This window comes from Xyrauchen texanus, chromosome 32 (genome assembly GCF_025860055.1).
Source record: "Xyrauchen texanus isolate HMW12.3.18 chromosome 32, RBS_HiC_50CHRs, whole genome shotgun sequence".
Taxonomy (NCBI): Eukaryota; Metazoa; Chordata; class Actinopteri; order Cypriniformes; family Catostomidae; genus Xyrauchen; species Xyrauchen texanus.
The window spans coordinates 27,512,375-27,538,344 of record NC_068307.1 but is presented as its reverse complement, the minus strand read 5'-3'; the positions used below and the strand labels follow the sequence as shown (position 1 = coordinate 27,538,344).

Genomic DNA, 25,970 nt, shown 5'->3' with positions numbered 1-25,970 from the left:
TTTTACTGTAAATTTTATGTTGGACTGCTAAACTAGAGGTTGCACAATGTTTTGATATTCCTCCTGAAAGTGACTTGAATTTTACATTTTTTTTTATTAGGGCCCAAGCCTTGAAAAGGCGAAGGCCCTATTGATTTTGTTAGGATTAATATTATTCTTATTCTTACGACTATTCGGGCAATTTTGGGGCTCTTAACGTGCTCTAAAACTCTTGAAACTTTGCACATGGGTCAGAACCCGCGGCCATTAGGGCCGGGCTGAAGCTGGTACCCGGGCGTGGCAGGGGGGCTCGACAGCGCCCCCTGGAACAGGGTCCGAGAACTTGGTCCATAAATCAAACACGCTTGCATGTAATAATATGAAAATTGGTACACATATAGATCTCATCGTTTCATATAGCCTTCATACTTTTACTTTTTACCACAGCCCAACAGGAAATCGTCTATTTAGGGTTGTTTGGAAAACGCATGCAATGGAATTTGAAATACTACTCCTAGCGAATTCCACCAATCGCCACGAAACTCGGTCAGCAACACTTCAAACTTGAATATTCTTTTTTGATGCTTTTGAGACTCTTAGCATACTTGAAATTGCATGAAACTCGACAGACACATCACATTTATTAGCCAGTAGACATGTGCAAAGTTTCAGAAACGGGCCACCTTTTGACAAAAGTGGGGGGGTTGGTTTTATACTTTGACCCACAGTCACAAAACTCAGTAATTATATTGTTCTCATCGAGCCGGACAACTTTCTAATTTACAGTCATTAGCTCAGACCAACAGAAAGTCAGATATTTTGGTTTGAATGTGGATGTTTTGGAGAATTTTCTCTCCCTCTCTCACTGACCCTACGTCTCTCTGTGTCTGTGGGGAGGGGGATGATTTGGCTGTTGAGAGAGAATGCTTTTATTTTTGTTTTTCAAGGTTTTGGGGCCCTTAACGTGCTCAAACTCTTGAAACTTTGCACACAGATGGAAGATGGTACCCGGGCGTGGCAGGGTGGACTCGACAGCGCCCCCTGGAATGGGATTCGAACACTTGTCCATATATCAAACATGCTTGCATGTAATAATAATATGAAACTCGGTACACTTATAGATCTCATCGGGCCGAACAACTTTCATGCTCTAAGTTTTACGCCAGCCCAACAGGAAGTCAGCTATTATGGGTTGTTTGGAAACACATACTCTGGAATTATATATATTCCTCCTAGAGAATTAATCCAATCGCCACCAAACTCGGTAAGCATGAAGTAAAGACATTGAGGATGCTACATTGCGGACGGATTTTTGATATCTCGAATGTTTTGGCCATGGCGAGGAAATTATTTTATGACTAAAAAAGGACACATAAAGTGTGTTATAACTTAGTTAGTTCTATCTACAGTTACAAAACTCGGCGTGTATATTGTTCTTGTCAAGCCGAACAACTTTCTAATTTACAGTCATTAGGTCCGACCAACAGAAAGTTAGATATTGTGGTTTGAATGTGGATTTCTTGGAATTTTTCTCTCTGTGTCTGTGCCCCCTGCCATTCTGTGTGCCATTCTGTGTGTGTGTGTGTGTGTGTGTGGGGAGGGGAGGGGGAGGGAATTTCTCTGTTGGAACTTTGAAGCTCCAAAAAGCACATAAAGGGAGCATAAAAGCAATCCATACGACTCCATTGGTATAATACTCTGACCTACAGTCACAAAACTTAGTAATTATATTGTTCTCATCGAGCCGGACAATTTTCTAATTTACAGTCATTAGCTCAGACCAACAAAAAGACAGATATTTTGGTTTGAATGTGGAACACATTGCAAATGAACTTTGAAGCTCCAAAAAGCACATAAAGGGAACATAAAAGCAAGGAAGTGTGTTATAACTTCTGCATACATTAACTGATCTCGATGAAACTTCAGCAGTGCGTAAATTATAATTACATTAATAAACCTGTACAAAGACCTCCAGATAAATACTGGCCTTCTGGATTAACACATTTAAGTGCTGCAAAAGATATTGACCTATGACATCCTATGACATTAAAAATTATTCTACATTTGAATTACCTCATAAATGTGACTATTGTGGTTCACGGTCATAGGCCCTGTCCCAAATGGCACACTTCATATGAATTTTCAGTCTTGTGTACTTATTTCATGTGTCCATTAACTCCATGAGACCGTAGGGTGTCTCATTTTTCATTTTAGGTATCAGAAGGGTGCTCACGCATACTTTGTGGTCGATATGTGCCCTCGATGCGCACTTTTGCAGAGCCCACACTGATGCAAGCTCTACAGCACACATCTTCTCGACAGTCAAAGCGAGGTTACGTTATTGCCCATCGTGCACAGCAACCCTAAAGGCACGGGGGTGGCGGTGCCACCGGCTTGGGCCCGCCATCGCTGCTCGCAGCTATATTTTATTTTGTTGTTGGATTGCACATTCCTTTTACTCAAATTGAACATGTTCTTTCTTAAAATCTCTCCAAAATAAAATTAAAGTAATCTACATTTAGCAATCCAACAACAAATTAAATTAAACAAATGTAAAATTCAAGTCATTTTCAGGAGGAATATCAAAACATTGTGCAACCTCGAGTTTAGCAGTCCAACATAAAATTTCTCCAAATAAATTTAATGTTGGACTGTAAAATGGAGATTACCAGTTAAAACAGGAATATTTTTGTTGCCGAATAATACCCTACAGTTCACACTTTGTTTCTTGTACATTTGTTTGTTTTTAAAAGAAGATAATTTATAAAAATATTGAAATATTAATGAGACGAGTTTTTTTTATATTTTTATATAAAATAATAAACAATTATATAATTGTTATATTAATCAAGAAATAATAATACAAAATCTTTAGAAAAATCTGCAAATTAGTCGTTAGATTAATCGACTAATCAGAAAAATAATCGTTAGATTAATGGATAAAAGAATTATCGTTAAGTGCAGCCCTACTATGATATATGATCTAGCTCTATGTGGATATGCTTTTCAGATTCCCATATTAGTGTATTAGCTTGTGATTGTCATAAATTTGATGAATATCACAGTTGTTCTAATAATGCATGGGAATGACAAAATTATGGTTTTCAACTTATTTATCACCAGGTAATTTAACTGTGAACTTAGCTGTCCATTATGTTTATTCTTCATTTATAGATTGTGAATCAGTTTCACAAGAAATCTGCATTTATAAAGGCCTCAAACAATTCTGCTCTGCCTAGTTTTCACATGAAGGGCACAGATTATGTTGAGTGAGGTGGATATCAGAGGACAACACCACTAGAGGGCTGTAGAGTGTTACTAGAAATCATTAGGGTTAGTGCCTGTGTTAAATGTGGTATTTGTTTAGAGTTATGTATACAGTTCAATATATACTTAGGTGTCCAAATATTTAAATGATGATATTGTTAATATGTCACCTCTCTTTTTGGCTTTTAATTTGACCTGAATTATGCTTTATATTGTTAATCTAACATGCCTCTTTTTTAGATTCATATAGTCCATGTGAACTTGTGTAAAAGTTTAAGGATTATCAATTTTTTTTTTACCTAGATGAAGATCTAGTTTTCCTATGTATTTTTATATTCTGGTTTACCAATGAGAGTGCTTAGGCCTGTATTATATTGACTGAATACTGAAGTGATAGACAAAGATACAAGTTTTAGTGTTTTTTCATCCCTGTTTTAGGACAGGTTGGAATAAATCTATCAGAGTTACTATTAAAAGTTGACTTAAAATGTTTTATTTTATTTTATTTTGTTTGAGTCTTTCATTTATTATTTTATTATAACATTATTATAATGTTTTTACTTTTCACTTATTCATATGAAATTGCCTATTTGATAGTTCAATAAAAGTCTTAATTGTAAAATTAAAGGTGCAGTATGTAAGATTCAGAAACCCTAAAAAAAGAGGCTGAACATGATTCACCAGCATCATGCTAACAGATGAGGTAGCATAATTTAAATTATACAGTTATGATTGTTTACTACAAACTTTGAGACTGCATATTATATTTTACTCCAGTGCTGGAATAGGGCTAAAAGTGTGGATATAGGTCTGACTATGTGAGAATGTAGTTTGTAGTAATCACTTTTCTTTGCATGATACATTGACTGCATTTACACGATAGCCTATGTCGGCGTTAGCTAGCTAGCCAGCTTTATCGATAACTGTTGGCTAAATTTGGTGGATGATGACAGTAGCTTTTTATAAAATAGACAGTGCATTATAAATATGTTGACATAAATATGATATATTTTTGCATTATCTTGAACATTGTCTAGCATTCATTTCATGTATTAATGTAGTTTAACTTGCTGAATATTTACAGCTTATCATTGACATTAATCTGACTTTTAGAATAAAGAGAAGGTTGTTGAAATTATTTGAAAGTTACAAAGCAAGGTAGCTTGCAACGTTACCAGGCAAGATCAAGTTAGCTTAAATTGCACAGATCAATCGTTATGGCTCTATGTTTGACATGATTAGCAGTTATATAAGCTTATCTGTCCAATAAGAAGAACGCCAATACAGGGTCGATTTTGATCCCCATAACCGAATGAAGGTCCCTCCAGGAATCAAATGCCACGCCGATGTTCACTGTAGTTTTCGCGACCAGGGGTGCGTTTCCGCGTAGCCAGATGGGATTCAGTAGATAGATGTAAATGCAACCTGCTCCCTTTGCTTGAAAATCAGTCTACAGGCTTAAGTAGGCAACATAGGAAGTCTGTTGTTACATATTGCACCTTTAAGAATGTAACTAGTAGCCTAGCATGTAGACACTAATCAGAAAAAAATAAATAAAATAAAAAATATATATACATAAATTCATAGAATTAAATTGCAAATATGTTAACAATAAAAATGCACTTTAAATACTAGTCACGATTGGAATAGATACTTACGGAAGCGTATTGTACGGAAGCGTATTGCATTCACTTGAGAAAAAAAAAATCTACTCTGTTTTTCTGAATTAACGACTTAATTATCTCAGAATTACGAGATAATTTTTCATGGAAAAAAGTTTTTGCTCTGTTTTTCTGAATTAACGACTTAATTATCTCAGAATTACGAGATAATTTTTCATGGAAAAAAAAGTTTTTGCTCTGTTTTTCTGAATTAACGACTTAATTATCCCAGAATTACGAGATAATTTGTCATGGAAAAAAAAGTTTTTGCTCTGTTTTTCTGAATTAACGACTTAATTATCTCAGAATTACCAGATAATTTTTCATGGAAAAAAAAGTTTTTGCTCTGTTTGTCTGAATTAACGACTTAATTATCTCAGAATTACGAGATAATTTGTCATGGAAAAAAATATTTTGTTCTGTTTTTCTGAATTAATGAGATCCCTCAAAATCCTGCCAGGAGCTCTATTTTAGCTGGATTGCATGGAAGTAAACATGTCCCGCCTTTCAAGTTTAATCCGGTTTTATTTTACTTTGGGTCTGAGACAATTTATAGAGATATATTTTAAACTTGGCCTTCAATACAAAGACATTACTGTCTATGACATTTGTAATACTGTCATGGCTGAGACACGCTTTGATCTTCCAAAGGACACTAATTACACGAGAACTACCGGAATTCTAGAACTACTAGAATGGCCATAGTGGTCATTCTGACCGTTCATACTAGACTGTACCAAATGTCATGTCATATTTACATTCGAAACTTCTATTGAGGTTTTAGAATGAAGCTTCTAATGTCTGTCGTCATATTTTATGGCGTCATCACCCTAAAAATGTATTGAATAAAATACAATAATATGGATCAAATGGAGCCAAGCTGAACGCATGAATAGTCCTACATAATACTGATCTTTTTTGTAATATATAATAGTGCTAGACTATATAAATACATAGGCCTATATATATTATATGCTAGACTGCCCCGGAAGGTGCGTGCCTCGCTTTGTGTACAGCAAGTTTTTTCCACCACAGTGAAAATGTTTTCGAAAGTCTAAACGCCAACAAACATGGATTGAGGTAGAATATTTTGTTAGATAAAAACATGTTGTGAATTTTGGAAATTATTACATCTATCCTTTTTCAAAACATGTTGACTTTTGGACTTTACAACGCTCTGGAGTTATTGGAAATTGGAAACAATCCTATGCAGCCGCCACTGGAATCAAAATCCATGAATAAATGAATCTGTTATATTAATAATAAACACCAGGACACGAAATTTTAATTCTAATGAATGTGAAAATGTATTAGTTCATCGACAACCACAGAACTTGCTATTGTAGCTAATTACAGATACAAATTTGATTATTTATATTAAATTATTCTCCTAAAAGGGGCCCCCTTTTTTGTTCAAGTGAGCCCACTTTTAGGAGAATTCGTTCATAATGATTTTACAGCATACTATTTTCATTATAGTTTTACAGCATGATATTTTTGCTCACAGTAAAACAAATATTGCTTTCTAAATCAGTTTTCCCACAGTTTAGCGAATGTTCATATTCTTTATTAACCGCTTTGGCCATTTTGGGTTAGGCCTATATGTGTTTCATACATGTCTAAGGTTTTTACTATGCATTGAAATACACTTTGGTGATGTTTTTATAAGCTATTGTATTGATTTGTTTTTATTTTACAAAGAGAATAATTTAATATAAATAATCAAATTTGTATCTGTAATTAGCTACAATAGCAAGTTCTGTGGCTGTCGATGAACTATATTGTCAATATTTTTTTTAATGAAAAATTATCTCGTAATTCTGAGATAATTAAGTCGTTAATTCAGAAAAACAGAGCAAAAACTTTTTTTTCCATGAAAAATTATCTCGTAATTCTGAGATAATTAAGTCGTTAATTCAGAAAAACAGAGTAGATACTTTTTTTTTTTCTCAAGTGAATGCAATACGCTTCCGTAGATACTAGTGCTTATTTTTGCCTATTTTAACCTTTTCCAGGGTGAAAGTCTCGCGGGAATTGGCGAGCATGCACAAAGTGCGGCGGCGAGCACGGACAAAATGAGGCGGCGAGCACGCACAGAGTGCGGTGGCGCGCATAGAGGATCGCGGTAGCGCGCATTGGATTCTAACCGATCTTAGGCTGCGTGAGTGCAGTTGACTTACAGCGGGCTGTGAGGAGAACTGGCGCAACCCCTTTGTCCTCAAATCTGAATATTTTCATATTCGAAAACATATTAAAGTTTATTTAAAGTCGCATTAGAGTATTCCTATTCGTTTAGGTACTTAACCTGGTTGGGTTAAATTAGTTTTCTATCGCTCTGTGTGAAGTTAAAAGGCGGATCCTTTACGCGCTCCGGACGAGAGAAGAAAACAAGCTGCTCTGTCCAGTCCATAAATGCTTTTTACCAAAATGGACCTGTTGAACTACCAGTACTTGGACAAAATGAACAACAACATTGGCATTATGTGCTATGAAGGTAAAATATAACTTTTTATTTAACATTTTCTCACTCTTTTGGTTGAAAAAGTGAAGTATTTATCGATGAAAATAACGGGCGTCCGTGAGGTAATCTGGTCTCACAACACTTTCACGATCATTGCACTCTCTCTGTGTTTTTAGTATGTATGTATGCATGCATGCGACGCTTTGTGGCTTATGGATTTCACTGGGAAAATTCAGTAAAAAAAGCAAAATGTTTACACTTGTCAGTCTCTCTAAAAAATCGCCAACGTGTTTTTTGCATCCCGAAATATGACTGTACTAATGTGACCAGATTTCTGAAACGAAAAATGGGGACATTTCTTGTTCTGTGGTAAATATGTCGTTGAAATTTCACATGTTACTGATCTATTAATTAAAAAAGGGGGACAGTTTGGACATGTATTTTGACCATGGTGAATGTAGTATTGCCATGAACTATATAGTATATCATACTCTGTTGAAAATGTCTCAATGAAATTCTGATACGCAGGTAAAGTTTATCATTTTTAATTGTCTTCTGTTACATATTACTTAATTATTTTCTTCACTGATACAGTAGAAGACATTGTGGCTTAAAAGTGAACAAAAAAAAAACTTACAAAATGATTAATAATAGGAACTGTAGGAACAATAGGTTGCAGCTGACTCCACAACACAGGGACACCTGCCCTTGGTCATACTCTTTACATTAGTCTTCCAAAATTCCTTTTCTCCTCTTTTCCTTCACCTTTACCTGCCACTTTCCTAAAAGTAAGACGGTGGGCTGCTAACTTGCTTGCTGGCAAACTGGCAGAGGAATTTGAAAATAAATTATCTCACTCCACTACCATTTCCCTTAATATTACAACTGAAATAATATGAAACACTTGCACTATGTATTACATCAGGGCATGAAATGTCATGCCAAAGATATTCAATATTGTATAATAATAATAATAATTACAGCTGCAAGCAGCGATGAACGGGCCCTTGCACCCTTGTGCACGTTGGAGCTGCTGTGCCAGGGGAATGTCATTTCAATTTGTTTTAGCACATAAATGTTGTTAAGAGTGTATCACAGTGTAAAACATTTCATTTCCTGTTGCCAGTAGGTGGCGCTATGACAATAACTGAATATTTATATAAGTGTTAAGGCCGGGACTCTTATAAAAAATGTAAAGTTTGGAGCAGATTGGACATTTTATGTTTGAGTTATAACAACTTCCTGTTTCATGGCAAAACATCAAACTTTGTCAGACCGTCACAGCCACGTCATGCAGTGAAAACTCTAAAGCTTCGCAATTTAGCATGATGAATTGCCAAGGCCTTTAGATTAGAATAACCAAATATGAAATAGATATGATGAAATCTCTAGGAGGAGTTTGTTAAAGTACGAGGCCTGGAAATGGCAAAAACTGAGCACAAATTGAAGAGAAAAATCTAAATGGTTGAGTTCATGTAAATTTTTGCCACCTCTGATGCTTGTGCAAAGTTTCATGAGTTTTCGAGTATGTTTAGACCCTCAAAAATGCTATTCATTTGTTTAAGGAAAAAAAAAACGCTTAGAAGAACAATAGGGTCCTCGCACCATCGGTGCTCAGGCCCTAATAATAATAATAATAAATGCCTAGAAGAACAATATGTTCCTCGCACCATCGGTGCTCTAGCCCTGATTATTACACTCTTTCACCTAACTGTTTCTATCAGTTATCTCATATGGTATATCATATGGACCTGTTTTTCTTAATTATACCCTTTTATTTTGATAAACTCTTATGCATTATAATGCATCTTTTCAGTCTCTTGTTTCCCAGCAAAGTGCAATGTAATCTGTGCTGTAAAGTGATGACTTAAATTTATTGATGTTCTTTGCAGATACTTTATTTTACATTTAATTTATGTATCCATGTTATTAATGTCATATTCTTATTTTAAATGCATTAATTTTCTATGATACCTAACCATATAACTTCTTTATAAAATAACTAGTATGTGCCTCACCTTGAAGCTGATAACGATGATGATGATGATGATGATTCTTTTCAAATGCGCTTGCTCACTGGGCCAGTTTCTAATGGCAAAACTGGCACAAACAAGTAATCAGTAAAGGAAGACGAGTTACTTAAAGCCACTATAGTGAGCAGCCTCCTCTGGTGGTTGAAATAAACAGCATATGGTAAACCTTGTTGCTGGTAGGCTTCAATAGCGGCTTTCTTTCTTGTGTTTTGAATTCGCAGTAAAAATGGGGACAGCTCCAGTTGGGGACAGACCATCAAAAAACGGGACTGTCCCTGGAAAACGGGGACGTCTGGTCACCCTACTATGTACACGTGTCCAAATAAGAATGCATGTAATGTTAAAGTGTGCAGTTTGAGAAACTTTGTAGTGTTTGTGTGTTGCAACAATTTATATTTGTTTTTGACTTAAATGGAAAATCATTGAAATGTCCTCCATATCTTATAAATACCCATAGAGTTTAGAAAAGTAGCTACGTTTTAAGATTATGAACCTTAATAAATATGCTTTTAATGCTTTTCATATCAAGCGCCTGTAACGCAGCTGGTTGCACTTGCTTTTTGATGCGCTAACCTTATAAAAATATGAATCATGCAGATTCCTTTGCTGCATGCTGTTAACCACAAAGCTCTCACTTGGGATGTATAACTGGTCAAAATTGGTTGGATAACTTCATAAATTAATTTATGGAATAACACAGTATAAATGGCTGAAACACATTTTAACCATTAAGTTCAATATGAAAGTGAATTATTTTTCCTTCTGATTTATGCTGAGCATAATTCAAAACAATATTATGTTTTATAGAAAATGCTTATTTAGCTTCAGAGCATTGTTTAGGAATAGATTTTTAAAGCATGTTACACTCAAAACATTAAAACGTTCAATTAACAATCAAATTAAGGAAAACTTGTTATTTTAAATAATTTATTTGAATGAATTTGATCAAGTCTTGTATGAACTTAAATTAATTTGGTCACATCTACTAGATAATTATTATATATTTTTTTCAAAGTCATAAATCTATGTTGAAGCAGTTTAATTTTAATTGAGCAGTTTAATTTATACTACTACTGATTATTTTGTCAAACGTTTGTTGCTGTTAGTGTTACAAGCTGTGAGCTTGTAGTTTCAACAATAGAGGTTGACATCTTGCCGATGAGTTTTAAATTAAGCTTTCAATAAGGCATGCAAGGTTTTAACATTCAAAACACAATAATGGTGACACTCAATCATATTTTTGGAAAAAAATGCACTCACATGACACAAAATCCAAAGGGACATCAAACACAACACCACCATTGCAAATACTGCAATAAAGAGCAAATATTAAGATATTCATTTGCCGTTTTTGCAGGTTGGGAACCTGAAATCACGTGTACAGTTGAAGTCAGAAGTTTACATACACTTAGGTTGAAGTCATTAAAAAAAAATTTTTAACCACTCTGCATACTTCATATTAGCAAACTATAGTTTTGGCAAGTCGTTTAGGACATTTACTTTGTGCATGGCACAAGTAATTCTTCCAACAGTTGTTTACAAAAAGATTGATTCACTTTTAAATGATTACAATTCCAGTGGGTCAGAAGTTTACCTGTGCCTTTAAGCAGCTTGGTATGTTCCAGAAAATTTTGTCAAGCCTTTAGATAATTAGCCAATTAGCTTCTGATAGGAGGTGTACTGAATTGGAGGTCTACCTGTAGATGTATTTTAAAGTGTACCTTCAAACTCAGTGCCTCTTTGCTTGACATCATGGCAAAATCATAAGGAATCATCAAGACCACAGAAAAAAAATTGTGGATTTTGTCTGGTTCATCCTTGGGAGCAATTTCCAAATGCCCGAAGGTACCACGTTCATATGTACAAACAATAGTACGTAGGTATAAACACCATGGAACCACGCAGCCATCATACTGCTCAGAAAGGAAAGGAGACTCATTCTGTCTCCTAGAGATGAACATAGTTTGGTGCGAAAAGTGCAAATCAATCCCAGAACAACAGCAAAGGACCTTGTGAAGATGCTGGAGGAAACAGACAAGTATCTATATCCAAAGAAAAACAAGTTATATATCAACATAACCTGAAAGGCTGCTCAGCAAGGAAGAAGCCACTGCTCCAAAATCACCATGAAAAGCCAGACTACAGTTTGCAAGTGCACATGGAGACAAAGTCTTTACTTTATGGAGAAATGTCCTCTAGTCTGTTGAATCAAAAATATAACTGTTTGGCCATAATGACCATCATTATGTTCATAATGAAAGGGAAAAAGGATGAGGCTTGCAAGCCGAAAAACCTCATCCCAACCGTGAAGCATGGGGGTGGCATCATCGTGTTGTGGGGGTACTTTGCTGCAGGAGGGACTGGTGCACTTCACAAAATAGATGGTATCATGAGGAAGGAAAATTATGTGGATATATTGAAGAAACATCTCAAGACATCAGCCAGGAAGTTAAAGCTCAGTTTCAAATGGGTCTTCCAAATAGAAAATGACCCCAAGCATACCTCCAAAGTTGTGGCAAAATGGCTTAAGGACAGCAAAGTCAAGGTATTTGGAGTGGCCATTACAAAGCCCTGACCTCAAACTGGGCAGAACTGAAAAAGCATGTGCGAACAAGGAGGCCTACAAACTTGACTCCGTTACACCAGTTCTGTCGGGAGGAATGGGCCAAAATTCCACCTACTTATTGTGAGAAGCTTTTGGAAGGCTACCCAAAAGGTTTGACCCAAGTTAAACAATATAAAGGCAATGCTACCAAATAGTAACGAAGTGTATGTGAACTTCTGACCCACTGGGAATGTGATGAAAGAAATAAAAGCTGAAATAAATAATTCTCTACTATTTTTCTGGCATTTCACATACCGTAATTTCCGGACTATAAGCCGCAACTTTTTTCCCACGCTTTGAACCTCGCGGCTTAAACAACGACGCGGCTAATATATGGATTTTTCCCGCTTTCAAAAAAAAAAAAAAACATTCTGTGTCGTACTCAGTTTTTTGGCGCCGTGAAGCTTTCATTAGACCAATGAAATTGCCGAACGGGTTAAGGTCAAACAACTTTTTTGTTTACTGTTTAGATTAAATCGAGGGCGCTCAAACTTCCCATCATTACGGTAGTCATTTTGTCACCCTCGTCATGGCAAAGACACGGAGAAATGCATATGATGCGGCTTTCAATTTGAAGGCGATTGATCTGGCTGTTGGAAAAGGAAATAGAGCTGCTGCACGGGAGCTTGGTCTTAATGAATCGATGATAAGACATTGGAAACAGCAGCGTGAGGAATTCTATGCGCCAACACTAGAGTGACGTGTCTCTCTCGAGGCTCTGTGGCTGCTGCCTTTTTATGCCGCTCTCCCCATGCTTACTGAAATTAGACACAGGTGTTAGACATAATTTAGCTCAGGTGTAAGCGCCCTTACCGCTTTTCTCTCCTGGACGGGCGCTTGACCACGCCCCCGCTGCCACACCGTGTTTCGTTAAAGCCTATTTTTTTTTTTTACAAGCCGTGTTTCGTTAAAGCCTGTGTAAAGTTCATTTGTTTCAATGTACCGGTAGGCACCTGCGGCTTATAGACATGTGCGGCTTATTTATGTTCAAAATAATATTTGTTTTTTTAAATTCAGTGGGTGCGGCTTATATTCAGGTGCGCTCAGTAGTCCGGAAATTACGGTACTTAAAATAAAGTAGTGATCCTAACTGACCTAATATTTTTTTACTATTAAATGTCTGGAATTGTGAAAACATTTGTTTAAATGTATTTGGCTAAGGTGTATGTAAACTTGACTTGAACTGTACATCTGGTTAAGGCCAACGGAAATTATTTAAGTTAACCCAGTGCAAATGGATCAAGTACGCTTCCATTTTACGAATTTGCATTTATTGCACACAATGAAATTTAAGTTGGACCAAATATTCCAGAGTAGTCTAACATAAACTAATTTTAAGTAACTAAATTTAACAAGGAGCAAAAATATTTTTTTTTGAGTTTGGTTGATATCTAGTTTGAATGGTATGTGCGGGGGTGCTCTGCACCAAGCTATACCAGCCTCCTGTTGTCGGCATCACATGTCAAGTGAACAAATTTGAAGCAGCCCTCTTCAACTCATTGTGTTATATGAACAGTTCTTTTGCATTGACTTTGGGAAAAATCGGTTTGTTGTCACTTCTGTGCAGTTACAAATATGGCAAAATACTGCTTTTATGCATCCTGGACAAACATCATGACAAATAAATTACAATTATGTTACAATTTTAATTGTAGTTTGTTCTGTAAGGTTATCCATGTTGTTGTATGGCAGAATACCAGTGTTACAGATCTTAATATGTCTACACATTTTAATATGTATTATTTGGACTCCACTAAGTGATCTACTAAGATTTCAAAATGATTACCCTAAACATATTTGGTGGTATCATTGCTACTGGAGGTTCGTACATTTTGCACTTAAATTTTTTTCACTCACTAATATCACTATTACTTTTTCTTTTAGAAACACTAAAGTGCTTTTTAAAACAGCAAACATGTAAGTAGTTACACTAGTGAAACTCGTGTATGCTGGATTAAGCACCTGTAGACTTTTGTATGTAACTTGTGATGTTGGTCCATCTGTTCTTCTCTGAATGCTACATAACAATGTTTACCTCATGAGTATAATGTGGATACATCCTGTTGTTTGTCATCACTCCTTGTTTGATTCTGATTTTGTTTGTATGTGAGTGATTGTGTGAGATGTCTTTCTTGGCCAATGACTTGCCTGATTTCAGATAACTCTTCACATCTTTCTAAGGAAAAACTCCAGCAACAAAGTGTGACCGAATGATAGGTGTGACTTGTGATTCCACAGGCCTGTGTTCAGAAAATGTAAAATAGCTACACAGAGCGGATGTTGGGCAGATCCAGTACTTGTTGGAATGTTCTCCTCATAGGCAGCTGGTCACATGACCCAGTGACAGTGGATGGAAATACACAATCACAGCCATTTTTGCACGCTGTTGCACGTCTACCTCTTCAGCTGTTTTAAATGTGTGCCAGAGAATTTCCTGAACACATGGTTAATCTATTACGGATTCTGTGAGTATAGCATCATCTCTTTAAATAGGCCCGTTTCTGCATCTGTTTGTGCCTCTGTAATCGTGTGGATATGCAGATTGGTGTTGTATAGTAAAAAGTGCAAAATAAATGTCAGGAATTGAATGAATGCAGCCTTTCAAAGGTCACAGAGAGACTTTATATTAATTGTTCTTCCTGCAGTTAAAAAATTGTAAAACTTAAATCTGTAAAAGTTAACATTAATGATATTTTCTTTTGTTATCAGTGGTTGTAATTACAGAAGTTAACAAGCAAGTTCCCCAAATGCACTTAACAGTTCTTAAATTAAATAATATAGATTCGTTGACATGTTAATAGCAGGTAGATTGGCTTTGCTTAGAAATAAGTGGTTGACAGTTCATGGTTTTTCAGTGTCCAGTATGACATAAAGAGCTGTATGGTCAATGGAAAGATTCCAAACAGAATCTGAAATCTGTAGGAGCAGCCAGAATATTTATAAAACAAACATTTGTGAATGGCTGGAGTTCGAATTCTGTGCAAGTTCTGTGGGTGCAGCTGTCATATGGGCCTAACGATGGCAAATATTTATTTGATAAAATTTATTGATGGCAAATGAGACCATTTTGGAAATTAAACAATACATTTGTATTCAAAAATTAAACAATTTTATTAACCGTTCAGGAAATTTTTTTTCCATTGCGAGTACTTTTTGATATTGAGCCTATGTTCTACATTTAGATGATCAGGTGTGTGTGTGTGTGTGTGTGTGTGTGTGTGTGTGTGTGTGTCATGTGTTGTGTGATAAGGCTGAGAGCAGCAGAACTTTCAAAATGTACACACTCTCGTACTCGCAATATACTACGTATCAGGAAATATGAGGTATAAATATAGACCATGATGGAAATTTTACAACTCTGTATGTCAGATATTTGTACTGCAACCTCGTTATGTGACCTCTAAAGCTGATACTTGCATGTCAATGGCAAAAAAAATACAAAGAACGAGAACAGGCCATGTGAGGTGAGAAACGAGCCCTGCGTCTCTATTCAGATACTATCCTAAATATTATGTGACAAGCACAAAACGTCAGCCGAGGAAGAGTTTACATTTGTTTTAATTGCCAAAATATCCATATCTCCCTATAGTTGTTTTGTTAAAATTAGCATCGTTTTATGCACATTTATGCAAATTAGCATTTGTTTTATGCACATTTGTATTCCTTTAAGAATTAGGTATATATTTGGTAGGCTAAATGTGTTTCCATGCTAGTTTATGCGCATGTTGTCTTACCATATTTAAAATGTATCCACCTCAAGCAAGCATTTGTTGTTTTTATGTGCTTTTTGAAAAAGTTTTTTCCCTCTTGGTATATCCTTCCAGCATTTATGTGATATCCCAAAATTTGCATCATAATACGTGGATAGAAACCCAGCTGCTATATTGTTTCACATTTATCAAAAAGGCATTTTACTTGATTGCTGGTATCATACATGTTCAAGAGAAATATGTCCTTTTCTGGTTAACTCACAAATTGAATTGGTGGCGTGCTGTGCTCTGTTGTGGCTCTGTGCTAGCAAGCAGGGTCTAAATTGAAGCAGAACTTGTTGGCCTGGGTGAAGCGCTGACTGTTTCTTTTCCTGCTGAACAAAGGCTAAAAAGGGCTGCTGGCAATAAAAAGATTGCCTAAAAGATTGCAATGAAAGCCATACCTGTTTTGCAGTCACCTTTGTGCCTTCAGTAACTCTCCATTTAAAGAAGGATGCTTTGGTGCATGTCCACTTTATAAATGTCTGCTAGTCTGCTAGTCAGATCATATTTCAGATTGAAATTAAGCAAAGAAGACTATTGTTCTTAAACATGTGTAGTATGATCAAACATTTGGAAGTAGGGTTGCAATTAACGATTATTTTGATAACTGATTAATCTAACGTTTATTAGAATGACTATTCGGCGATTATTGCAACGCTTAATCATTAGCTCTTAAACGATTACACAGCTTGTGCTCCAACTTAAAAGGTTGTAGTAAACGTGCTTGCTAGAGAAGAAAATCATCTTTTAAAAATACCTCTAAATGACATTCACTGAATTGAAGGGAAAAAATACTTTTTATGAAGTTTAATTCAGTAAAAAAATTAACTGCAAAAACAACTATTGTTATCAAGTGCTTGTCTTGTTTTCCATTTAAAATGGTCTAAAATTCTAAATAATTTTACTTGAGAAGCAACATATAAGATAGACTTACTTTAAGAGGATGTATCTTAAATATAAATGTATTTTGTATATACGTGTATTTTTTTGCGAGTGCAGTAAAGACAAAATATACTTGTATTCAAGATATATTCTCTAAAAGCAATTCTAAATATCTTGCTTCTATGCTGCTTCTCAGGTGAATGCATCTTTTTTTTTTTTTTTTTTTTTTTTAAGGCTTTTTAGATATTTAAAAATACTTGCATTTTTAATATTATATTCAACATTCTCAATCTCCGATAACAATATTTGTTCTTATTTAGTATAGTTTCTAAAGTAAATGTACATTGTTTTAAATGAGTTTTAGATATTTTTATTGGAAACAAGCCAAAACAAATCATAAACGTATTTTGTTGCAGTGTGTAATGGGGCGAAGACTACCCTCTTTTTGTTCACTTCAATCCACCATTAACTCCCAAAAAACAAACTTTCTCTTATTAATAAAGCTGCTTTTTGCCAATTTTCTTCACGATAAGAAATGCACAGTGACATATATTTTGATTCAGTAAGTCTTGAGCCATTAAAACTGCATTTAAGATGTAACACCGGGGTGTTTCCTTTAAAGAGCTCCAACTCTACTTATTCCACAACGAGAGTGCTTCTGTATTTACTTGTTTGGTATTTTTGTATAATTCCATTGTACTTCGCGATATACATCACCTGAAGCTGTTTGGAAAGTTTAGAGTGCATCTGGACTGTGATCTGTGTAATTCTTCCTCTCCTCAATCAGGCGCCAACTGCAGTGCTGCTCTCACGCATCATCATTAGAGTTTAACGTGATCTCATGTCACGTTAAATGAGATCAAACGTCTATTCAACAAAGAACATTTTTGTCTGCAATTTTTTTAATTTTTTTTTATTGTTGACGTTGTCGATAATGTTTATCGTTTCACCCTATTTGGAAGCAAAGGTTCACTTTGACTGTTTCTCTGCATTTTAGAAATCAGAGTATCTGTTTTTATTTATTTTTTTATTTGTTTTTTCATTCCATGTTTGCCAACAACTGCCAAAATATAATTTGCACTGAGCCAGAGGTGTGCTGTCTTATTTTTTGCTTGCTGAAGCTTTGCATGTGGTGTGAATGTGGAATAGTAGGAAGGGGGTTTGCCCACATCTGTAACACAATCTCATTCTGGCTTGACGTTTGAAGTCTCTTGTAGTAGAGGCAGACTTTGATCACTTGTGCTCGTAATGACCGTCTCTCAAGAGATCAAACATTGGCTGCATCCCTCCTCACCCAGATAGTCATCTTTTATGGCTCCTACAGTTCCTAATCAAGGCTGCTCTGATATTTTACTATGGTTAAAACGTCCCAGAAAACACACCGAAGTGTGAAATTCAACAAGTGGGTTGAAAGGAGCGTCCTTTTCCTGCTTCAAGTCATTGCGTGCGAGTCTGCATGTTGTTGCACACAAGTTATGTGGAGGGGAACCTCTATAAATGTTTGAGGAGACCTACATGTTCATTCAGATGGGACTACTTTTTTCCAGAAAAAGTAGCCAGATACCTACATCAGCATTAGCTGTCTCTTCCTTATCTGGGGTTTGATGTCTCTTAAAATATTTTTGTATGCTTATTCTGAAAAGCAGGGTACAAACTAGGGATGTCAGTTTCAGCTTGTATATATATCCAATATATCGGTTTTGCCGATTAATCTGCACTGATAAAAGATTTCTGAATCTATCGGTTATTGGCAAAAATCCACACCGATAGTTTTTCCAAATGCGATCCCCAACGATCCATTACGTGACACTACACACTGTATGGACCGGAACACTTCAGATGCAAATTTAAAACGTCAACAACGAAAAGGTATTTATACAGTACACTACAGTGTACATTGGCATTTCATTATAAAGTAATTCATTTGTTGACTACATGCTGCATTAGTAGTGAACAGCAATATGATTTCCAACAATGTTGAGAGGACGCTAACATTAAAGCAAACCTCAAGCGGTTAAAACAATATGACAAAAATACATGCAAGTCCTACCCCCATGTTTAAATGTCACAATTGTTACAATCTATTAAATTGTAGCTGGTCGTGTTTATGCATTCGTTAATCAGCTAAGTTGCATATTTAAAGCTAGTGACATGAGAAAGCAAATTGTATAAACAAATCAGAAGCGCATCTTTTTTTATCCTTACTATAATATGATGACTACAGATCGATCACATTCTTGCACTAAAAAATAGTAGACACTAGTGTTGTCACAGTACCAAAATTTCAGTAGTCAGTACCGATACCAGTTAAATTTCAAGGTTCTCGATACCAATTTCGATACCACAGCAAAAATATGCTAATATTATAATGTGCTTTTGAACACACCAGTTTATTTATTTTTAATTATTTTAATAATTATTGTTATTTTCCAGAACTTTCCAGAATTTTTTTTCCAGAACTTTCCAGAATTTTTTTTTAAGTTTAATTTAATTTCATCATCAAAATGGTGTCTAATCAATACGTTCTTAAAACTTTTAACAAGTGAACATAAAACCTTTTAACATGTCTTTTTTATTCAACAGATGTCTTGCTTGTGATACTTTTATTAATTATTATTATTACAGAGAATATTACATTTTACTAATAAGTTGTAACATATTTTTATTACATTTCTTCAATTTCAGGCATCTAGATTTTATTTTGAATCGTGCTTTTATTATGACGTGTTTATGCCGGATGCTTAACTTTTCTGGATAAACAGTTTGCGACACTGCGCAGTATGATCATTGAAGACTTAAGTCATGTCTGAAATCTCATCTCTTTAAACTGGCTTTTAAGTCTGACGAATGAAATGTAGGAAACAGTTTTGGAGTGTTTGTATTTTAGATTACTGGTGTTTGTGTATGTGATAATTTTGAAATGTTGGAATTACTTTGGTTAACTGTTGTTTTAAATGCGATATAAATAAAGCTGAGCTGAGATTAGAGCGCATATGCTGTGATTTTAATTATATAAATGTATATTTTACATGATTCACAATGGATAAGTACTCTGCTTTGTCATCTCATACAACGTGAATGATTCTCAATGTTTGTGGAGTTTCTAGTGGATGAGAGGTTGGATTTATTTAACGTACACATCTCTTCCACAGTAAGATTGCAGCCTTTACAGGGTTCCCATGCATCCTGGAAAACCTGGAATTTTGCAATGCAGTTTTCAAGTAATGGAAAATGAGAAAAATACCTAAATGTCCTGGAAAATAATGATTTGTCCTGGAAAAAATTTTAGTATAATAAAACTGATTCTGACAAAGTTTTTGTAACATTTTTAAGTACTGATATAGTGCAGAATGTTTTCCTTCCAACACTGCTGAGGGTTAACAACAAACACATTTGAGTTGTAAACTTTAGATAGCGACGGCGGTCAGACGCAGATTAAAAATTTTTTGATAATGAATTTGCACCCGAGGTGGTAGCAGCGTAGGGATGATGCAGCCTTTACCACCTCAGTGTGTAGATTAAGAGTCTGCTTACATGTAGGGCCCTACGATTCCGCAATGTGGAAAACACGGATTGCTGAATTCAAAAGTTGCATTAGCTATAAAATGTGAAATGTCAATGAATATGACATATTTGTGACAAAAGTGAATTTTTTAATGCATGATTAAATAAAGAAATGTTAATCTCGATATGTCCAGGTGTGATTATTAAATCACAAAGGCTGCGATTTTAATTAAATAAATATATAATCTGCATGTGCTGCATGCTTCAAAATGAATGTGTGAAGCGGCTGCTCATACGCTGAAATCCCCTCATCATGAGCGTCACATGTGCTGTGTTTGTGTGTGTTTGTAGCAGAGTGCTCTGAAGCGTGCAGCACATACAGACTCACACGTTTATTGTAATGAAATCAAAGCTTTTTGGGGTTTAATAATCACACTTAGTCATGTAGCCAACGCACAGAAACTCCAAAATAACTGCTCGTTTTAAATGAACACATGAAATGGGGATGTTTAATGTTATTAAATAATAATAATAAACATGCATTCAGGCAATATCTCACATTTGTGATGTTCTGTTGTGCTGCACTTTATTTGATATAAATATCTTCAGTGTTGTTTCGGATTATGCTGTGATGATTTTGTAGAAAAGAAATTAATTTGATAAAAATAATACAATTTTAAAAAATTGTATTATTAAAATAATTGTATTTTCATTTGATTATAGTTTTATTTAAATTTGATTAGACACCATTTTGTGGATGAAATTGAATGAAACTGTCGAATATGGAATAACCACAATTACAATTGAATGACCTCTTGTGTGTTTTTGTTTAAATATTGCAACCGTGTGGCACATAAAATGTCCTGGAAAAATGTGCTTTGAAAAGAGTGGGAACCCTGCTTTAGCGGTTCAATAAATCATGCTTAGGCATGTCACGAAATTATTTGATTCATTGTGAATTTCAGTGTACAAGAAGTAACAGAGCACACATTCAAAATAAGCCTTTGAGCATTTTAAAGCTGTCGTGTGTGTGTCAGTCATACTGTGCTCTGGTACCGGATAGATTCGGTGCTCGGTACTGCAGAAACACTGGTACGTTACATCTTTTTTATTTTAGTATCGACTTGGTACCGAAGTACCGGTACATTTGACAACACTACTAGACACAGCACAACAAATACAGTTTAACAGAAAGCAGGTGTCTCAATATGCTTTTAATATTCTTTTTAATTTGACACATCACCAAAAAAACTGCGCTCCAGCATGAGACACTGAATAAAAAAAACAAAGGGGAACAAAGACATTTGTCTAGTGCATGTTTATATAGAAAAACAAATGGATGGTTGCAAAAGCATTCGGTGTGAACGGCCCCTTACAGTTGGTGTAGGTCTTTGGCCTTTGCGTCTTGCTCTCTTATAATCATTTCTCAGATTAAGCATTGAGTTGTATTTTATAACGCTTACTTTGACCTTTCTCAAATACTGCAACTAAAGCTAATTTTTTTTTGTCATATGCAAAGCTTTTCACATTCTTGATATTATAATTTGAGAGATTCCATATGGGTTTTGCACTTCATCCAGTTGAAAGCATTACAACATTATGTGTATCCTTTAGTGCCCGAACGATTTATTGGTCAGCCGATATCAGCAGCCGATATGATCCTTTCACAGATATATCGTATCGGTGTATATGTTTACCGATATGCGCAGATATTATTATTTTTGTATTTTTAATTTTTTTTCAGAACATATAATGCAGAAAATAATGCTAGGGGTGATTTAGAGTTGGTGTCATAACATAGTTTGTCCAGCAGAGCACGCTCCAACTGAGCTGAGCTGATGGTGGTTCTGTAGACACGGTGGAGTTAAGCCTACACCATAAGTTGCAAATTGGTTTGTGAAATACATACTGGAAAGTTAATAAACAATGACCCCATCATTTTCCCTTTTCAATATAACTAATATAACGTTAACCCTGTCCCTGACAACCATATCATGTTTATCATATCTGTTTGCTGTTAGCCAGCTTTTTTTTTTAGTTTAGCTTTTTCAGTGCAGGCAGTTTAGAGCATATTTTTACAGCTCAGCAGACAATGAGTTTTGATTTCACGCTACGTTGTTGCCTAGTAGGGGGGGCGTAATGCTGGAAAGTAAAAAATAAACAACGTCTGTCTTTTACTCTCTGTGACAACAAGTTTATAGCTAACTAGCTTACCACGTAGCTACTTTCATGCCTTGCAGCTGAGTGGAAGCAAATGTGTAAACATGTATTCACCAAACTGTTTTGTTCTTCAACCAAATTCAACCAAATTATTCCAGTCATTGCATTTATTAAATTAAATATTTAAAAGTCTGGTTTTCCACTTTTGAAAGTTCCCACCTGAACTTGTATAGCAGAATACGGTGTAACACCGCTGCCACGGTTTATCTCTTGATTCGGCAGTTGTAAATGCTTCTTGTTTTACAAGCTGCCTCTAATTGACTGGCAGTATTAAAATAGTCAGCACTTGACTGATATAGGGCTGCATCTAACGATTATTTTTGTTGTTGATTAATCTATCGATTATTTCTTCGATTAGTCGACTAATCTAACGATTATTTTTCCGATTAATCTAATGCAGATTTTTGGGATTAGCCGATTTATCCATTGGCAAACTTTCCAATAAATAATAAGTACAACTTCTACATTAGTATTTCAAACTTTTATTAATTCATTTTCTGAAAAATACTTTGAAATTTCCCAGTATAAAAAATAAAGTGCCAGAATTAAAATGCAAACAACACTTTAGTGCATCATGTAACATTAATGTCACATAAATTCTGCCAAACACTGTGCAAAAAATACATTAATATGAAGGCATTAAGTAGTTTAAAGGAGCAAAGTCCAACATAAATACTTCCTAATACTGTGTAAAGAACACCTGAAATGCTACCTTTAGTTTAAAGGAGCAAAGTCCAACATAAATACTTCCTAATACTGTGTAAAGAACACCTGAAATGCTACCTTTAGTTTAAAGGAGCAAAGTTCAACATAAATACTTCCTAATACTGTGTAAAGAACACCTGAAATGCTACCTTTAGTTTAAAGGAGCAAAGTCCAACATAAATACTTCCTAATACTGTGTAAAGAACACCTGAAATGCTACCTTTAGTTTAAAGGAGCAAAGTCCAACATAAATACTGCCCAACCTAAACAGTGCAAAAAAAGTTAGGGGACTTTGGTACTAATTTGAATAACTTAACTCAGTTCAAGTAACAGAAAAAAAAAGGGCAGATAATCTAACAAAAAATCTGCATATCAATGTCAGTATTGTACGTCAGCAAGATCTCAAATAGCATTACAATGGAGGAATGTAAGCATGTTTACATGCTCTGAAGTCAGGCTAGCACTTTTTTTAGTCACAATGTTGCCGGCAACTGAGAAAAGGCGTTCAGATGGGGTTGAAGTTGCAGGCATAGACAAGTAACACTTTGCCAGCATGGCCAAGGTGGGAAATCTTGCTTCATTTTCTTTCCACCATTTTAATGGATTTTCATTCTTTGGGATAGCCTGCTCACCAAAGTACATGAGTATCTCATTCCTCGCTACTTCACTGTGAGAATCTTGATCTTGGATGTGACCATTGTCTTCTTCACCGTTACTGTGCTCATCTGAATCCGAACCGAGCAAAGTGTCCAGCAGAGACACTGGCCTCCTCTCTGAGAGTGTTGTATCTGCACTGGCTGAGTCATCCTGTTCCCCACCTTGATGTTGATGTGTTTGCTCCCTCTCTCTTCTTTTCTCTTCCAGTGCAAGACCTTGAAATTTGAGGTGAACTTTTAAAATGTCCTCTGCTTGCAGGAATTTTAGTTTGCGGAATCTGGCGTCAAGGGCTGCTGCAATAATACATACATTTTCTCCATCATCTCTGAATTTAGTTTCCCTCTCCCATCTTGATGTCATCTCCTGTGCAGCAACACCTTGGAAAGCCTTGACAGCTGCGTTCTCAAATAATGTGCTCTGTATGGACTTCTGTAAGCCCTTCACCAGCGGAGGTAGAGCGGAAACAGTCACATAGGACTCTCCACTCAGGAAGACAGTAGCACACTCAAAAGGCCTCAGGACTTGTTCCACTTCCTCAAGTAGGCTCCACTGATCATTTTTTAAATCCAGGAAGCGTTTCCCTTGTGGTGTGACATCAGGATCTGAAAGCGTTGCCGTCACAGGCCACCTCTGTTCAAGCAGGCGGCTGATCATGTGCAAAGTACTGTTCCATCTTACGGATACATCTTGTATTAACGTATGCTTGGGGGTACCCATTTGTTGCTGCTTTGCTTTCAGCCTTGTGCTGGCCAGCTCACTTTTTTTAAAATGTTCCACGAGGCTCTTCGCAGCCCTCAGTGCCCTGCTGATCTGGGGATCCTTTAGAGCGTGGTTGACAACCAACTGTAATGTATGACCAGCACACCTGAGAGAAGCAATCCCATGCTTTTCTTCCAAAATCCGTAGAGCAGCAACAACATTTGCAGCATTATCATGTACAACCGCCATTACATTGGTCATGGATATCTCAAACTTCTCAGCTGCTTTTTCCACCCAGGTAGCAATATTTTCAGCTGTATGCCGATCTTCAAGTGGCATGGTGGTCAAGTTGAATGAAGTAAGCTCCCAGTCTTCATTAATGAAGTGGCAGGTGACACCCAAGTATGCCTCTGTGGCAATACTGGTCCACGCATCGGTGGTGAGAGTGATTTTCATTTTTGCTTCTTTGAGTGAAGCTTTCACTCTCTTAAAATTCTCCTCATATTTCTTTTCCATCAACTTAGTGAAGTGGAACCTGGAGGGAAGTGTGTATCCTGGGTAGAACACGTTGATCATCTCACGAAAGCCCTGACCCTCTACAATAGACCATGTGGGGCGTGCAAACGGTATCGTCCTTTTTATGGAAGAAATCTTGCACGCAGCTTTGTCTCTTCCTGAGAAATAAAACAAGCACAACAATAACATCATTAACATTTTTAAACATGAAATCTATGAATGCTAACAATATATCAGCTATATTTTGAAGAGGGTAGTGCATCTGTATATTATTTTAACATGAAATTATGAATGATGACAAAATATTTTTTTTTATTTCAGAAAGGGTAATGAAATATGCGAACAGGAAGCATTTTAAACTTTATTTTTAACTAATGGTACTATTTCATAAAATGTAAGATGTATACAGTCACAGGCCTATTTAGGAAATGTGTTTACTATAGTCTGTAATTAATTACCGTGGTGGGAGTATGATTTACTCAATTAACTTGTCCGAAAATGCACTTGTGTTTTTTTTGCAAAAAGGTTCACATACCAGGTTTTTTCAGTGAAAGGAGCCAATCTGTGGAATTGGCTTCCTACACACATAAAGATTGTAACTAAACTATCCACCATTAAAAAACTAACAAAAGCCTGGTTCATACAGCAGCAGCAGTGTGATCATGCCATATGAAATGTATATCCGTGTGTATGTGAGGTGTGCATCTGTGTGAGTTCGAGTGAATGTGTTTATTTACAAATTTTTATTGGTGCTAACTGGTTTCTGGACATTTTATTGTATTCACTGTCATTTTCTTTTCTTTTTTTTACTCCTTTATCTTAACTGTTAAAAGCCCTTCTACGGACAGGTGTTGCGAATTAGCCTTGGCTATAAACACTGTGATACAGGGCAGTCATCGGATTGTTCTTTATGTAATAATCTATGTTTTTTTGTATCTGTCCCTATTCAAATAAACAATAAATAAATAAATAAATAAATACACTAGATTACAGCCTAGGCTACTGTTAATATGTAAATATAACGTTATT

At 35.7% G+C, this 25,970-nt stretch overlaps 1 protein-coding gene across 4 annotated transcripts in view; it reads left to right on the top strand.

Moving 5' to 3' along the window:
- The first annotated feature begins 7,042 nt into the window (after positions 1-7,042).
- Positions 7,043-25,970, top strand: part of LOC127625702 (transcription cofactor vestigial-like protein 4) — a 180,905-nt gene continuing 161,977 nt past the window's right edge. For 3 of the 4 annotated variants that reach the window (XM_052101052.1, XM_052101051.1, XM_052101053.1), the window contains exon 1: positions 7,044-7,401. In XM_052101052.1, coding sequence (XP_051957012.1) covers positions 7,320-7,401 — 82 coding nt within the window. In that variant the 5' untranslated portion in view covers positions 7,044-7,319. Of the gene's footprint in view, positions 7,402-25,970 lie in introns of all 4 variants that reach the window. The other variant, XM_052101056.1, reaches the window with a different exon arrangement.